Here is an 18,052-nt window from a genome sequence, read left to right as displayed (position 1 = left end):
CCAGGCCTCGTGGCTTGTCAGACTGAGAGGTAAAAGTGGCTTCAGGGCCAGGACAGCGGGCTCAGTAGAGACAAGACTAGAGGTGATGATTTTTCTCCCCCAGTTCTTACAGCAGCTTGCTGTAGGGCTGCACAAATGCACCTCATAAACATTCAATGTCTCCCTTTATAAAAGAAAACTTTTATTTCTTTTTTGGGAGTATTTGTGAGGCCTGTCAAGTTTGTACAGCCATTGGAGATGCTCAGAGGCAAGGCAGTAAAAAATGGACAAAATGTTGTTAGTGCTTTAGTGTGTTCAATGGGAGACTGATTAAGACTCTTTGGGGATAAATGGAGTGCAGTCAGTGTGTCTGCTTTCATCAGAAACGCATTCACAGTCTGGGAAAGTGATCCCTTTAATTACATTAGGCTTTGTGATCTGAGACAGGGTGTGGGGGGGAGTTATTCATTTCAGACTAGCCTTGAGATAATCTGAATTCCTCATTTCAGACTTGTGCAGCTATCTGGAACATGAATTGGAAAGTTCTTCTGCCCAAGATTACCAACGGTATCTTTTGCAGAGCGAAGTTGTGAACTGTGGTATAGTGAAACGCCTTAGACTTGAAGATATCAAGGAAAAGAAAAAGCTTGCAGATCCGCGAATAGCCATGGAGCTCAGACACAAGCAGGTGAGCAGGCAAGGCAGCATAGTTAAATGGAAAAAGATGGAGAATTATAGGCTTAGAGTAAATGCTCAGTGATAACTTCCCCAGTATTCTCTCCCAGTCTGCAATAATTTCTGATTTAGAGGCAAATACCTGAGGATACTCTTCCACAGTTTGGCTGAAACATTACTGTGCTTCCACCTGCACATTAGCCACTCACAGTAGCTTGCACAGTCAACTTTCACTACATCTGTTCAGATTTGCCCCCTTTCTGAAGACTGACAGGAAGAGCCACCACGGCAATCAGTCTGAGTTTCTTCCCATCAAGTAATACTGGTGTAACCTCACTCTCTTGAATAGAGGTTTTTGCTAGGCTAAGAACAGAAGCAATCCAGTCAGTGCTTGCTTTGTGTGAAAGGTGGATTGTGACCCACTCTTGTTAGTGTACAATGAACCTCAGATTCTTCAGCCTTTAGCATCTTCTTTGACTTTTGACCTCCCAGGTGAAAGAAAAACGAATGAGGCATCAGAAGGCATTAGAGCTTAAGAGACAAGAAGAGTCCCTGAAGAAATTGGCTCTGTCTGAGGCCAGGCTCCAAGCACAGGAGGAGGACAGAAGGAAGGCCCTGAAGGCCAAGAAGGAGGAAGAGGAGATCCAGAGGGAAAGGGTGAAGCTGCGAAAGGAAATGGCTGAGAAGAGGCGAATCATGGCAGAAGCACGGAGAACGTAAGAGGGAGAGGGGGACATGGAAAGAACCATGTGAAGAACACTTATCAGCTCCTTTTGCTAAATGTAAGAGGAGTGCTGGTCCCAAAGGAAATATCTGCTGTTCTTCCATCTCCAAACTCTCACAGAACCTTTTATTCCTTTGTTACCAACATCAATGGCAGAGTTTATCATTAGTGAAAAGACGGGCTAAAGACAGTTAGCCTCCCTTCAGCTATTACCAGTGTGAACACTGAATCACAAGGTAGGAGTGTGTTTGCAGCACCTGTGCATTCTCTCCATCAACTCTGTGGCCACATCCAGTCTTGTTAGCATCTAATGCAGCATGAAAGCCAGTACATAAAGAAAAAACAAATAGTCTGTGCTGAAAGTCTAGCAGTTAACAATCTTTCCTCTGCTATGAGAGAATAAAGAGCATTCTTGGCTGAGAATTCTGCAGAGACATATTTTTGCTTCTGCTGAGCTTGGATTGTCACAGAGATGTGACTTGTAGAGATGCCATTTATTTGCTTACACAGCCCTAAGATCCCAATTCTTCTCCTGCAAGACTTTGCTGAAGTCTTACTGTTTTCTTCTGTCTGCTATATTTTGGACGTGCTCCAAAGCATTTAATCTCTGGGGCAACAAACCATGACAGAGGCTGTTTTCTAAGAAGGCTGAGTTAAATAATCAGCAACTTTCTAAGCTGTAGAAGTGATTTTCTTAGGATTGGCCAAAAAGACAGTGAAATCTGTGCAACAGTACTTTCCTCATTGTCTGAGATCTGTATGTTTTTTCACTTTCCAGGGAAGGTAAGAGCCTAGAAAAAAGTCAGAAGCTGTCAATACAGGAGGTATCTATTACTGCACCACCACCCCCAGACCTGAAGAAAGAAGAGGAGAAACAGAGAAAGGCTCAGGAGCTGCTGCACAGGATTCACATAAATAAGCAAAAAGTGAGCATCAGCCTTCTTTATCTGACTCTGAGCTACCTGCCTTCAGCTGCTGTCTGCAAAACTGAAGTAAAAAGTCCTGGTTATCAGAAATGTTTACTTCCTCCAAGCCCTTTTCCTGATACCACAAAAAGTAGCAAAAAGTATCTTGTAAGATTAGGAGCATCCATCCCCAGGGTGTCTGTGCCTGAAGTGTGCTCAGTGCCAAGTGTGAAAGATGTGGCTCTCAGGACAGTTGTGAACATACAGGCTTCTGCAATTGAGAATAGGCAAATGTAGAGAGAAGCAAGATTTGTTTTCCCTTGAGGAGGGAAAGTGGGCTAAAAGGGCCTGGTAAGACCTTCTGGTGTATAGGGGAAGATATTTTTAAAGATTGCCTTGCAGACCCTGGTGCAGGAGCAGAGAGAGAAGTGCTGAGGCCTGGGATGAATTGTGAGCTGGGTCTCCAAGAGGTGAAGTGTGTCAGCTCATGCACAGTAATGGGTTCCTCAAGGATCTGCTCTCACTGGGTATAATAGGATATTCTGTGATATTGTGACAGTTCTTTTGAGGCAAATGTGCAGACTCAGTAATTCCCAGTAGGAACCTATTCCTTTTACCCTCATTATTCTGATGCCATGGCCAGCTCTAGGTTAAACACCTAGTTGTATCAAATGAAAGATCAATTAAAGATCAATCTTTTTGTACTGAATAATTTTTATACGGGCACTCTTGGCAAAGAGAATAAATTTCCCTGAGTGCAGGTATGAATGCCATCCATCACATAATGTTTTAATTAATAGAGCAGTCATCATCCTTAATGTCTACTTATCTACATCTAGAATTTTTAATAGAAGAATCCCATAGCTTTTATGATGATTCTCCCCGTGGCCCACTTCATCTGTCAGTCTGCTGTATTTGAGCTTGGCTGCTGTTTAGCAGTACACAGCCTCTCTCCAGCACAACCTAAGCTATGAAGATAAGCCTGAATGAAACCACAGAACAATTTAGGGTTGGCATAGTGTGAGAAGCCACAGCTCAGCTGAGGTAAGCAATAGTGACACTTTGATTATTTTCCTAAAGCAGAAGGAAATAGCTAATGCATTGACATTTTGTCCTTTTTGTAAGTCTGCATTTGGAGACCACAGTGAGTGAGAGGAATGCAATTAAAACAAGGCATTACAACAAAAGGGGAATAGCTCAGTCCTGTGAGTTGGCCCACTTGGAGGATCAAACTGAACAGTGTCTGCAGTGACAAGGATAGAATTATGGGGTAGATTAGATAGCAAATTGCGATCTGTACAATGTCAATCGCTCCCAGAGGCAGCAAGACTAACTACACAATAGGGGAAAGCTTTGGCTTCCTACTGGAACAAGGGTGAGTTTAGGTTGTGTCATAAAGACACACTGGGAAATATCTTGATTTTTTTTCTAAGTTAAAAAGGAGAAAAAAACTCCCAAGTGGTCCATGGAGATATTTGCAAAGTGTTCTCCAGAGAACTGTTATTAACTGTAACATTTTAGACATTTTCTAGATTTTGAAATGTCTTTTCTATCCCTAGAAATTCTGTGTTCTTCACCCATTTTACCCCTTTATGCTTGGTGAACTAAGTGCCTTTCACTCAAAACCATAAAGCCTCATGATGTTGTCCTTCTGGTCCCTTTCTGCTTTTTGTAGAAGACCTGCACATGCTCTGCATGTTACTTATTTTTTTACCGTCAAGGTAACTGTTGAAAGTGGGTACTCTAAAAAGAATTCCAAAAAGGAAAGTCAGAAAAGGGGAAGGGTGGAGAGGATCAGCATTTGCGTGACAGGCTGTGTCTTGCTCACTGGTTTTCTGAAACTCTCCCGTGCAGTGCATGCAACAACATTTCTCTGCGTGGCTGAAAGTCATTCTGGAGCACAAAATTAAAATGGGAAAAGCCAGAGTCCTTGCTGACTGGAAATGCCAACTGAAGGCCCTGCGAGCCTGGAGAAACTATACTTGGGCCCAGAAAGTAAATCAGGAGACACAGCAATTGGAAGTTCATCTCCAAGATCAAAACAGGTAACAACCTTACACTGTGGAATTCCTCCTACTGCAGCAATACTTGGGCAATACAGCCATCAGGGCCCACAAAAGGGGCTTTGCCAGTCAGCCAGCAGGAGGAAAACAGCAGCTCTTTTAGAGAAAATTACTACATTGCCTATAGTCTGCCAGAGGCATCGTGGCACAGATGAAAAGGAGGACAGAGATAAACTGGAGCTTTTTAGCAATTGCCAACAAGCCCAGATCTCACTCTCTCTATAGGTATATTTCTCAGAAATCTCCCCCTGGCTTGCTCTGGACCCCAGAGAAAATAAGGTGTCATATTTATTCCTGACTAATATAGTGATTTCCTATTTCAGTAGTGATATAGTAGAGTTAATTTTGGCCAGTGCCTTTCATTAAGGAAGCTGTTGGATGAATTCCCGATCAGCCAGAGAATATTTGCTCTTGCAGGTGTCTGGCAGGCTCTGAGGCCCTGCCGCTTCCCTCTGTGCAGTTGGCAAGGAAACAGGATACCTCTTTTGCACCTGTCCTACAGCCCAAGGATGACACAGGGAATTGCAAAAGGAGAAGTAGGGAAACTTATTTCAGAGTAACAGCCATCGTTTGTGCCCTCCCACTCCTCCTTGGAGAAACTCTGTACAGCTTTGGAGGGCTTTCAGAGTGTAAGCCACAAAAAAAGACGAAGTTACGAGGCCTCATGCCATGGCCTGGACTGCTGCACTTGATGCAATTGTTTCAGGCAGGCCTGGGCAGAAGCTTCACTCCTATCGTAAGTGGAGTACTGCATCCAGTTCTGGGCTCCCCAGCTCAAGAAAGACGGAACTTCTGGAGAGAGTCCAGCACAGGGCCGCCAAGATGATCAGGGGACTGAAACATCTTTCTTATAAGGAAAGGCTGATGAGACCTGGGGCTGTTTTAGCCTGGAGAAGACTAAATGAGAGACCTCATCAATACTTATAAGTACCTGAAGGGTGGATGTCAAGAGGATGGGGCAGCACTTTTTTTCTGTAGGGCCCAGCAACATGACAAGGGGTAATGGACGTAAGCTGGAGCACAAAAAGTTCCACTTAAACACAAGGGAAAACTTATTTCCTGTGAGGGTGAGGCAGCCCTGGCACAGGCTGCCCAGGGAGGGTGTGGAGTCTCCTTCTAGGGAGGTTTTCAAACCTACCTAGTTGTGTTCCTGTGTGACCCGATTGAAGCGAACTTGCTTTAGCAGGGGGTTGGACTGGATGATCTCTAGGTCCCTCCAACCCCAACCATTGTGTGATAACACAGGTCCTCTCTCATTCAGGAAAACACAACTGTCTGCGGAGCATAACCGGCAACGGCTTTTGCGCCGCTGCTTTCTGGCATGGCAGCACTGGAGCCAAGCAGAGACAGAGAAGCGAGAGCTGCAACTCAAGAGGGAGGAGACAAAGAGAAAAATGGCACTGCTGCTGGAGGCAGTGTCACTGGGGAAGGGTGGTCCGGACAGGCCACTGGAGGGTAACAAGCCTGGATCAGAAGAAGTAAACCATCAGGACTTGCCACAAGACAAGGTAAATCCTTCTCAGGTAGTTTTGTCTATTAGCATCTTAGTACTCTTACAAAGTGCTGCTTTTGTGCAATCTGAAATAGAGAGTACTCTGTGCCAAAGGAAGGGTGACTTCTTTCCCAGAGTGACCCTAAAATACCTGCCTGCAACTGTTCAGGAGAAAAATCTTGACAATTCAGAGGCAAATGTGAAGGACAATGGATGAGCTTTAAAAATAATCTCTAATGCTTCCAGAGAACAACCCTTCATGTACTGCGAGTCACATTGAGCATCCCACACCCAGATCACTTTTCCTGTGAGATTAGTTACATCTTTGATGCCTGCTTAGACTTAAAAAGAATAATGCTTGACTGCATGACAAGAGATTCTGTCGTGCCAGTGCAGCTTTCTGGCTTTCAAGTGTGAAGGATAAAAGTTGTCACTGGCTGTTTTGGGATAATGCGCATCACAAGGAGGTGGGAAAGGAGAATCAGAGGTTGCTTCCTTAAATTGTCATGTCTCAGGTCAGAGCCTGCCCTTCCATTCTATCTATAAAACCTGTACCACAGCAGCATCCTGATCCCAGCATGAGAGCTCTCACACATATATTACAGGTCTAGGTTTTTGTTTGCTTGTCAGCAAGTTTATTTCCTACGGTGCTTGTATCATCCTAGCAGGCCTCTATTGTTTTTTTTTTTTTTTCTGATGCACTGGAAAAGTTTGTGCTGGAAGGATGGGACTGAATTTAGGGTTTGACCTAGGAATCAGAAAGCAGAGCTTACATGTGATGCCTCTTCAGAGAACGACCATGTGTCAGAAAAGGTGCAGCTTCATTCCTGACTATGCACCAGTTTCATGGTACTATTTGTCAAAGCTGAGGCATGAGGAAGCAGCACCATGTGCACTTCTGCCTGAAAAGGCACTGTCCAGTAGGTCAGCTATGCAGATCCCTTCAACAATTGGTTTTTTTCCTTTATTCTCTGAGCACTGGAACAGGCTGCCCAGGTGGGTTGTTGCATCTCCTTCTCTGGAGACATTCAAAACCCACCTGGATGAGTTCCTGTGTGACCTACTCTTGGTGGTCCTGCTCTGGCAGAGGGGTTGGACTAAATGATCTTTGGCGATTCCTTCCAACCCTTAAGATTCTGTGAACGCAGTCCAAAAATGGATGTGCTAATCTCTGAGAAATGAGCTGACCTGATCTCGTACTCCCTAACAAAACAGTCAGGATAGATTCCTGCGAGAGCTCTTGCCTGATCACAATTTCTTCTCCCAAGAAAACAGCACAAGCTCCTTTACAGTTCTGTCTTATTGCCTCCCGTTCTGTGCGTAACAGGCCCTCTCTACCCTGTGTATGAACTAAAGATAGCATAGCTGACTTTACTTTCAGGCATCTTACCAGATTTGTATTGCAGAAAGACTTACTATTTAGGAAGGGCAGAAGAGGGCTTTGATTTAAATCAATGCAAATTTTGCCTAATCTCTTTTTTCCCTCCCTGCCAGCCAACTGAAATTTGCCTCATACAGGAAGAACCTGACCAGAACAGAGACCACTCATGTTGGGATGCTGCTCACACATTTAATTCCTACCGAAAAGAAACCAAATTTGCCTGGGAGATTACCCTAAAATACACGGCCTCAGGTGCCCAGGATCAGGCTGTGTACAGGAATCAAATATCCGCTCCTCCCCAGCAGTCTCAGGCACCCGGTCCGAAGACAACTCCTGCTTATAGTAGCCATTTTGAGCACCATTATGCCTTCCAGCAACATCTGATTGAGGAGCAAAGGCAGCAGCTTCAGAAACAACAAGAGCTGATCCTCAAACTGCAGGAAAATCAGAAGCTGAGCAGACCTAAAGAAGAGGCAGCACAAGACAAGGCTGTAACCCAGTCCCTTAACAACTCTGCTTCACAAACCAGGGAGGAAAACCAATCCAGATGCAAGAATACAACCCATCTGAGGTATATGCCCATCATAAAGCAGGCTCAATTAGTCAGCACATCTCATTCCTACTCAAGTTGAGAGTTTGCCAGGCACACTTAACTCATGCTAGCACTGCTTGTTCTTCTCAGCTGTGACTTAGCCTCAAGGCTGGCCACAGTTCTCCATCCTTTTCCCTTTTTGCAGTGGCTCAACACCTTGTGCTCCTTACAGGATCCACATAGAAACAGCAACACTAGAGCATTATGTGTGCATCGTAATAGCAGGGATTTATTTAGTTAGAGTGTCATCTGCAGTGTTTCAGAACATGCAGGAGCTCTGGGTAGCAGCTCTGGGTACTTGGCTCATTTGCCAGGAAACATCATTAATCCCATTTCAAGAAGGAGAAAGGTGTATCAGGGATTAAGAATGAAAATGCAGCACAACTAAACTACAGCCTGTTTCTCAGCCAAAGGTGGTAGGTGTGAGACATCATTTGACAACATTTGTCTACTCTTTCTTTTTACAGTCCAGCTGTTTCTCATAGGCCAGAAAACACAAGGGCAGTGATGCAAGGCAGGAGGCCATCCAGGCAGCTGACCCCAGTTCATCCCATGCTGAAAGGTACTGTTCTGGATAGCAAACACCACTCCAGACCACTCAACAGCTTGTCTGAAAACCTCTCTCTTTGCCTCAGCCTTGCTGGTTGATGACAGTATGCAATTAAAACTCAGAACTCCTTCCCAGCCTGATCAGCACTGTGAGAGGGGGAGATGTTTTCATGCCCAAGTCAGGCATCTGTAAAACCTGGACCACTGCAAATCCATGCTTAGTGCACTGTGGTAGCCATTACTCTCAACACTTGTGATTGTTTCCGGTGTGACAAGACCCAGAGAGTGAAGCTCGACAGGTTTTTTGCTGCGAGCCTTATTCCCCTCATTGCATATCTATGTAACAAACTGACCATTTTCATCTGTGACAGATGTATCAAGATTTCAAAGGGAATTAAGTGCCTACCCAAGGTTTTGTGAGACAACAGTAGCTAGGGCTGGGGAAGGAGCTCTGGATCCTTGCCTTCTGTGAGATATCTCCCCTTCTCTGTCCACACTGGAATAGCATATACACATTAAACATGTGGCACAGCCTTTTCATGCAGTAAATTAAGATCAGATTCTGTTATATCCCTAAGTCATGTTCTTCCCTGTCAAGTGGGGAGTGGTCATAATCTGTAGGAAAGGTTGCCTGGAATATGATTATTATGATTTTTTTAACACTTTCAGGATCACCATTGCTTTTTGGCCATAAAGAGTTGGGCATTACTAGTTGCCTTTCATTAACTGTGTTCAGCTCTAGTGCTACCTAGTCCAAGCCGTCACTCACTCTGTTTTTGCCAGAGCTCTGTATATCTTGGAGACATTAAATGTATTTTCAGAGCACTCAAGTGCTTCTGTTTGAAGATCAAAAAAAAAAAAAATCATGTTATTATAAAATTGTTTTGTTTAGAAAAAGCCTTTAAGATCGAGTCCAACCACTAACCTCACACTGCCAAGCCCACCGCTAAACCATGTCCCTCAGCACCTCATATACATGGTTTTTAAATATCTCCAGGGATGGAGATACCACCAGCTCCCTGGGAAGCCTGTTCCAGTATTTAACAACATTCTCAATGAAGACATTTTTCCTAATACCCAATCTAAACCTCCCCTGGTGCAACTTGACGCTGTTTTCTCTTGTCCTGTTGCTTCTTACTTGGGAGAAGAGACTGATCCCCACCTCGCTACAACCTGCTTTCAGGCAGTAGTACAGACTAACAAGATCTCCCCTCAGCCTCCTCTTCTCCAGACTAAACAACCACAGTTCCCTCAGCTGCTCCTCATCAGACTTGTTCTCTAGACCCTTCACCAGCTTCGTTGTCCATCTCCGGACATGCTCCAACACCTCAATGTCTTTCTCGCAGTGAGGGGCTCAAAATTGGGCACAGTATTTGAGGTGAGGCCTCACTAGTGCTGACCAAAGGGGGACAATCACTTCCCTGGTTCTGCTGGCCACGCTATTTCTGATACAAGCCACATGGGCCCACAGCTGGCTCACGTTCAGGCAGCTGTCAATCAACACTCCCAGGTCCTTTTCCAGGGGGCACCTTTCCAGCCACTCTGCCCCAAGCCTTTAGCGTTGCCTGGCAGCGAATAATTCAGTGAATAAGTTATCAATGGATGATTTTCCCTTGTCAGATAATCCTGGGACAGCTGAGGGGAGAAAAGAATCTAAGGAAACCCGTTGTGGTCAAAACACTTAAATGCCCTCCAGGTATTTATTGCTCCAGCCTGTGCTTTGTGACTTCAGAAGCAGCAAGCACAGGTTCTCAATTCCACTGCATATTCTGTGTGGCCACAACAGCACTGTAACATTTTCACTGACAGCCAGCAAGATCACCACATTGCAATTTATCTCCCCCAGAAAGCATTAAGAAGTAGTTTCTCACTAGTGAGACCAAGTATCTCTGTGTCACTGGCAGGGATGCTTTCCATCATGTTGCTCTTTAAATAAGCAATTGGAACTTATTGAAGACCTCATAGCAATTGCTGCTAAATCAGGTGCCCTGAGCCTCAGCACTCAATCAGAGAAGACAAGGATAAAACTTCTGAACACAGCTTCTTTCATAACTTAGCCTCATGGCTGTGACTGTCAACCAAGGAGGGTGGAGTGAATCTGAGACTGAGTCATCTCATAAATGTTTATGGGTTCCATGTTTATCACACTGCTAGCCATAAGAGGCAGCAGAAAGCAAGCCCCTTTGTGCTGGCATTTGCAGGCCAGTGAGGTCTTTGTGGTAGAGTGGAGTGGTCATCCGTGTTCACCAGACTCCTGCCATTATCCTATAGCTTATTTCCAGTAAGCTTTATTTCCTCTGTTTCTGTAGCTATGGAAGAGAGAGCAACTCAGCGGGCAGAACGGAGGAAGAAACTGGAGGCAGCCAAGCAACAAAGAGAAGAGGAAAAATTGGTAAGAGAAGTGGAAAATGAAATAAAGTCTCTCTCTCTCTCACCATTCCAGTTACAAGAAATGCTGTTGTAATCCCAGAGTCAGGAACTAAGAAAAGACCTTTATGAAAAACAGGAGTTTTAGAGCCCATGAGAAAGCAAATGTCCAGCACACATGAAAAGAAGCAGCTATTGCTGCATTTGCATACAATGATGGCACTAGCCCTGCCATCTAACAGGCAGACTATCACAGACAATTGCAACTTCATGTGCTGCTATTACAATTCTAGAAGCAGCCTCCCTTACCAACCCCCTCATCACTCCTTTCACACCTACCCCAAGACTGTAACTTTTCCTTGCCAAGGATGAGAAAGGTGGAAGTGCATGCAGAGATCCATTTGATTGGACCTGGAAATGGTGGGTTTCCTCTCCCGTGCCTTGCAGGACCACCTGGTAAAAATCCTGCATTTTTCTAGCAAATCTCTGCTGAAGAGAGAAGATACTGACAATGTTTGCATAGTTAATACACAAATTCTGTGATACACATCCAAAAGAGAGGCCTTCTTAGCTTCAGGGCATTAAGCTGTCACTGAAAACACTGGTAATAAGTTGCATTAGGATTAGAAAGCTCAGAACTGGGGTCCTAAAAGCACCAGCATTTCTCCTTTCTCCAGGAAAGATGCTCTCACATACACAGAGGCTGAAATGAGCCTTAGAGAACACTTCAACCATAGAGCAGGCAGACGAGCCTAAGGTGAGGTTTCCTCAGGTGCAGTTGCCAAGATCACAGAGATCAGGAAGCACAGTCATAGTAACCATGTGTTATGGTTTGTGTAGGTTTTAGGCCTTTGATGCGTACATCAAGAGCTAAAGCTTCGTGAAATGAAAGCAGAGTGAGGTTTGCAAGGGGAATAGGTAAACATTCAGAGAAGGATATTGTGCCAAGTATGACCAGTACTGAAGTAAAATAATTTCTTTGATCTTCAGTGTTTGGGGAAAGAAATGTTTTGGTAAAGTAAAACTTCAGAGCCCAGGGATTCAGAACTCACTTCAACAGTCAGGTTGATAACTTGGTTTACATTTTTAAGGGGAAGAGTGGAAAATGCTATAACTTAGGGCAAAGAGAGATAAGTATGGGATAGTAGAAATATATATATGGGTAGTAGACCAGCCTCTCCTTCCTCTCTCTTCCACAGTTCATTGTTCATCACTGATCACGTCTAGTATGTGACAAAACATGCTTCCCTAAGTTTCAGCTGTTGGTCAGTACTGGAGGAACAGTGGGAAAGTGTAGCTGTCTGTATCCTTTGAAAACTGTCTCCTCTGAAAAGGTCAAATGTGCCAATTAAATTTTACCTACCTCCATTTCAAGGCCCAGCTGAAGGCTGAAGAGGAAGCACGACAGAGGAAGGAGGCTGAAGAAAAGAAAGCTCAGCTGGAAAAACGACGGGAGGAACGAAGGCAGCAGAAGCTGGTGACCAAGCCCCTCACCTGTTTGCCCCTCCCTTAGCAGAGATAAAACCGAAAAGCCATTACCCACTAGCACTCAGTCAGCAGCCAGAGTAACATTAGCTGAAGGTCTTCACTAACAGAGCAGAGTTCCACAGCACAGCACCCACAGACTCACCACTTTCCCCCTTTTTGGCAACATTAAGGGAAGGGCTGGAGAGTGAATGCATTATCAAGTAAATACTGTCTCTATCTCATCAGCAGGACTAGAGGTCCCAGCTGGTGGATGTTCATTGCTGGGGTATAGCCATGTAAGTCCCCACAGTGGCAGCATGTTCAGCCAGCTTTCAGACTGCTCCTTCCACTGTGTCTCCCTCCAGCATACATAATGATACCAGTCACAACCAACATGATTTAAAAGTAAAAAAGGCTGACAGATACAGCAAGGGCAACTTTCCACCTGAGGAACAGAAGCATCCTCTCCTTGGAGCTGGCCTAGGAATAGCCTCACTTCATTACTGTTACTTGGAAATGAGGTGTCCTAATAACCCAAATAGCACATTTGAAATCCTACAGGAATTGGACCTACAACTGCTGTTCTACTTGGACTGCATGTTTTAGAATGTTTGACCTTCATCCCTGAGTCTCAGTCAAAAGTAGTGTTGCACAGTTAATTCCCCCCTACTGTTTAGGCTAGATGAAGTGGTAGGGTCCATGTGTAAACTCAGAATCATTTTTGGACAATGTTTTCAATCTAGTTTTATAAACATAGAAAGCTGCCCTCCTTGAGCCGACCAAAGCACCCCTCCCCACATTGATGAATGCCCATCAAAAGGAGGTTCCTGCTATGTCAGCACTGCTAGTAGCTATAGATTATAATATCTACTACAGTAACACAGTGCAGTGCTGAGGGAAGGCCACACACTAATACGTGGTCCAAGGAAATGTCCACAAAGATCATAATCTTCCATGAAAATTTTCAAGACAGTTTGCTCTGCTTTCTACCACAGGTTCCAGTACATGGAGTAATGTCTGGTCTGCACTGCTAAAAGTGATGAAGATCCCTGTGTCCTGTCAAATCAGGACCTCCAGTTCCAGTATAACAATCTATTGTCATTGCTAAACTTCCTCTTTATCCAGAGTGAATTAAAATTACTGCTCATTGTATTGTAGAAAGAGATGGAGAAGCAGAGGAGGCTGGAGAAAGAGCAGCAGCTCCAGAAAAAGGCCAGAGATCACTATGAGAAGGTACTGCTCAGAAAGCTGGGAATGGTGCCATGGAAAAGGCTGATGGAGCAAGCCAAGGAAAACCTTGTGGTAAGTGCTGAGGATAAAAGGAAAGGACTGATGCCATGAGAGGAAGGGAAAAAGAATGGATGCAGCACTTAGCAGAAACCTTAATAGGCTCTTAAGGCAAATGGAAAAAAGCAAAAATTCTCCCTGGACACCCTGCCCTATATTAGGTTCTTTAAATCATCCCACTTGACAATAATCATGAAATGTAATCAAAAAGCCACAAGGGTAGCATCCTCATTTATAACTGGTTAAACAAGAACCAAAAGGACAGAGAAAGGAACAAATTTCAGTCCTTCACTTGCCTCTACATGTCTGCAATACTGCCACATGATTTGACACCAATAACACAGCGGGAGTTGGTTCAGTATGATATAGCCAAAAAAAAAATTAAAGTTCTATGAGCTTGGCAGTTCTCTTGCTCCACAGCAAAGCTCAATCAGTCAGCCACCACCAAGCCGCTGTAGTTACAGTAGTTAACCTCAGCCCATCGCTAGGGCTTTTCCTCTCTCTGGAGTTGCTGCTAGTGCAGCGTTGGCCACTGGCAGAGGTAGGACACCACAGGTGATAATCCAGTGATCTCCACTGGCTGTGTCTCCAGTGCAGAATAGCAAGCAGTACCTTCTGAGACCTCGACACATAAATACTGCTAATGAAACATTTCTGTAGATGACTGAATTATCATGCCTTACTGGGATGTACCAGTAACTCTCAACTGTATCCTGAAGACTTAGCCAGAGCCCAGGGATAAGTTGGCAGGTTTCTATTTAAGTCACTGGAATTACAGCTCCTTATGGTATTCAACCAAATGCACATAGGCCTCTGGCTGGGAAGAGGGAGAGGGATAGCAGCTGCTCCCTAAGTCCACCCTGCTGGTCAGCATTATGGACAGGATTGGACTAAGCTGTTACAGGCCATCCCTCTGCTCCTTTCACAACAGGTTAAACTGAGAAGTTAATTCAAAAAGATATTCTCTAGAAGTGACACAGCAGTGGCCTGATAGACTAGTTTTGTTCCTTATGCCAACACCTCTTTATGGGAACCTGTCCTCTAAGTTAGTCCAACTGTCAGACATCTGCATTTTGGGGGCCCCAAAATATCTAGCTAAGAGGAGACTGTGGGGTATCTCATTAACATTTACAAATACCTAAAGGTTGGATGTCAGGAGGTTGGGGCATCACTTTTTTCTGTTGTATCAGTTACAGGACAAGGGGTAATAGAAAGAAGTTGGAACTCAAAAAGTTCCATTTAAACATAAGGAGAAACTATTTTACTGTTCAGGTGAGGGAGCCCTGGCACAGGCTGCCCAGGAAGGGTGTGGAGTCTCCTTCTCTGGAGGTCTTCAAAACCCGCCCGGACGCGTTCCTGCGTAACCTGATCTAGGTAGATCTGCTTTGGCCAGGAGGGTTGGACTAGACGATCTCTAAAGGTCTCTTCCAACCCTACCATTCTGTGGTTCTATGATTTTTCCAGGGTACCCATTTTTTTGTAGCATTATGTTTATGTAGTCACTAATCCAAATAACTATCTGCTATATTCACTGTCTCGACTCAGGTGGCACAAAGGCACCACTGCTTGGGCCTGCAAAGGAAATGCCTGATGACTTGGCTCCAGGACTCCCGGGAGAGCCTCATGGAGAAGGTGTCCTGTGCTGAAGACTTCTATTCCCATACATTGCTGAGATGGGGCTTCAGGAACTGGCTAAAGGTCTGCCTATGCCACCATGGAGAAACAATACTAAGCAAGCTAGTTTTGCCACACTTTCCCCTCACCACAGTGACACTTCACGCACCTGCAGGCCAGCCTTGGCTGAGTTACACTGTCCCCATTCCAGCAGCATCACATCCTTCTTCAGAGACCTTCTTTCAGCTCTCCATTTCCCATCATTCTCCTCCACCCAGGACACTCTCCTGCATACTGCTTCTCTTCCTTTGCACCCTCTTACCCTGCTCCCTGCTGATTTTCTCCACTCCTGTCCCCATAACCCTTTGCTGCCACAGTCTCAGCACTGCTGTGTTTCTGTTTATTGAACTGGGGGTTGAGAGAAAGAAGCCATTCTCATTTCTTTCTCTGTCCTCCTTCCCTAGTACAGGGATTATCTCTCCACTCTAGAGGAGAGAGCGACTGTTCTCCATGCAGCTTGCCTCATGAGGAAGTATTTCTGGGCATGGTTTGATCTGGTCATGGAGGAAAAGAATATCTTTTGGGAGAAGCTGAATATCGCTACTGAACACAGTAACAAGTAAGTTCACTCCTTTGACAGCAGGTCTTTTTACTTAGGTTCAATATACCCTATAGATTATTTTAGGAACTGCATTTAACAGGTGAATTATCTACTCCCCAAAAAACATGTGAAATGGGTTCTTTACTGCTGGTGTTTTGTTTCTGTGATATACACAGATGACAGCAGAGGTTTATGGTAAGAATTTTCCATGCAGCCTGGAAAAGGAAATTTCATAGTACCCTTCACAGAACTTTGAAATCTGCTGAAAAAGAATATGGTGAAAGCAGATAAGTAGCTGAAACTTTCTAAGCTGATTATCAGATCTGGCCATGCAGCTTCTGCTAAAAGCTGCCTTAAGAAAAAAAAAATCTTTAAGTACAATTAGAGCAAGCAAATGATTGAGCAGGAATTACACTATATGGTTTTGTCCACTGAAGATGATTTAGCTCACAAATCCAAAGCTGATCAACTAGAAACTCTACTTAAGGAACCTTTCAGTTTGTGCCATCATCAGGCTGACTTGGCAGTAAGAACTATAGCAGACAGTTCCACGGATTATGACTGGAGCTGGATACACCCAGGTCACTTGTCCTATTACTGCATCAGCTGTGAAAAAGCTCTTGTCAAATTTCAGCAAAGAACAATGGCACGTTTGCCCACCTCACCATACAAGCATGTCAGCTGCATGCAGTCATCAATAAGCTGCCCCTGTGCATGGCCCAAACAGGATCAGCTACACCTCAGAGGAAGAATTAAATTCACCTCTTATGTGGTAGGCGAAACTGTGGTAGTGTGCTGTGCCAGTAAGATCAGAACAGTGTACTATTTAACCCAACAAGTCAGCAAAGTGGAACAGCCAGGGAAAATTCAGACCCAGGAATGGACTGGATTCATTCTACATGTGACCTCAAATTAGAAGCATAATCATCTGTCCTTCCTCATCACCTCTTCCCCTGCTGACTGGCAAAAGGCAGTTCAGACCGTGACATAGCAAACTGTTCTGTAGACAGAACTGTTGCTCCCTATTGCCCAAATGGGAAGCCAGGGCAAGGCACCTTTAGTGGAGTGATTAAAATGAGGCAAGAATAGAGGCCTGCACTCCCAAGTGGTTAGTTAGAACCAAACCTGTAGTTTTCCTACAGAAACTGCTTTCAGACACCCTGTTTATTCTTCAAGAAACATCTTTCATCTTCAGAGTGCTAAGCAAACACCAGCTAATGAATCCTGTCAGAGGAAGGAGGGAAATTCTTGGGGGAGAGGAATACAGAGGGCAGTGCATGTTTTTTTTCCCTGGCGTGACTGGCATTAATGTAGTGGTCTGCATGCACATACTTAACACATCACAGTCATGACTAGAAGCAGCAAGGACAAATCCCACAGCTATTTTAGGGGAGTTCTCCCCTCAAATAGAAGTTATCTTTTGGTTACATGTTATGCACACATCTGCATGTCATTGCTTTGTTCTTTGTGTCCCCAATTTCTTGAAGGAGACTCATGCTGAATGCATTCAAGGCATGGAAGCAGTACCCATTACTAATGAAAAAGGAAAGAGAGAGAGAGGAAAGGAGAAACCAGCTACGCAGCACGGTAGCTGAAATTCTCCCCGACTTCCAAGCATGACAGAAGAATCAAAGGAGACCATGAAGAGGGGCAAAGAGACTGACTCTGTTCAGTGCTATCTTCCTACTGACTAAAACAAATCCAAGGGGAAGTTCTGTCCAGTGCAAAGAATCTTACAGCCAAAGGAAGTTCACTTTGGGTCACCACTGTCATAAGCTAAGTGCATATGGAAACTTATCCAATGGTTTCACTTTGCATTTCAGCGGCCTTCCCCACAAGGTTCTCCTCATTGGGGAGTATCTGTAGGGGTATCCTGGCTGGTAGCAGCAAGGCCGAGGTAACCAAGGCCTGGCATAGGGCGTTTCAGGCCAAGACCATTTCCACATGCAGAGCTGCAGCACTGATATGGATCCTTCTCCATCATAGGGAGCGCAGTACTAAACTGCACCTATTTTTCCTGAAGCACTTGCCAGGTGCATTTCTATTGCCAGCTCTCTGTAGGGTGACACAGCTTGATCAGAGAGCGAACAGACCTGACTGTCAGCTGACCCCTAACCACTACTGTGAACTTGGCCACCCGGAGAAGTTTCTAGCTAGCTGTGCCAGGAAACTTTGGATGGGAGGAGGAGAGGGAAAAACTATGCAGATCATATTTGCTAATGATCCAGTTCACTGCATCCCATATGGACAATCTAAAACCTGGATGATTTTTCAACAGACCACCTAGTTCACAGCACTGGACAGCTCACAAGCACAATGCTTTGATTTTGGTGGCAAGCGGCAATTCAAGTTTATC

General features: G+C 44.7%; 1 protein-coding gene across 1 annotated transcript in view; it reads left to right on the top strand.

Moving 5' to 3' along the window:
- The window catches only part of CCDC191 (coiled-coil domain containing 191), a 21,932-nt gene extending 3,880 nt beyond the window's left edge, over positions 1-18,052 (top strand). Inside the window, exons 4-16 of the mRNA XM_062004939.1 lie at positions 489-667; positions 1,147-1,370; positions 2,157-2,304; positions 4,138-4,328; positions 5,608-5,854; positions 7,333-7,790; positions 8,279-8,373; positions 10,670-10,752; positions 12,103-12,204; positions 13,353-13,496; positions 15,027-15,179; positions 15,560-15,714; positions 17,184-18,052. Coding sequence (XP_061860923.1) covers positions 489-667; positions 1,147-1,370; positions 2,157-2,304; positions 4,138-4,328; positions 5,608-5,854; positions 7,333-7,790; positions 8,279-8,373; positions 10,670-10,752; positions 12,103-12,204; positions 13,353-13,496; positions 15,027-15,179; positions 15,560-15,714; positions 17,184-17,316 — 2,312 coding nt within the window. The 3' untranslated portion in view covers positions 17,317-18,052. The remainder of the gene's footprint in view (positions 1-488; positions 668-1,146; positions 1,371-2,156; positions 2,305-4,137; positions 4,329-5,607; positions 5,855-7,332; positions 7,791-8,278; positions 8,374-10,669; positions 10,753-12,102; positions 12,205-13,352; positions 13,497-15,026; positions 15,180-15,559; positions 15,715-17,183) is intronic.

The sequence above is a fragment of the Colius striatus genome, chromosome 1, assembly GCF_028858725.1.
Source record: "Colius striatus isolate bColStr4 chromosome 1, bColStr4.1.hap1, whole genome shotgun sequence".
In the NCBI taxonomy this organism is placed as follows: domain Eukaryota; kingdom Metazoa; phylum Chordata; class Aves; order Coliiformes; family Coliidae; genus Colius; species Colius striatus.
The sequence above is the reverse complement of the archived record's forward strand: the minus strand, read 5'-3'. Positions and strand labels throughout refer to the sequence as shown.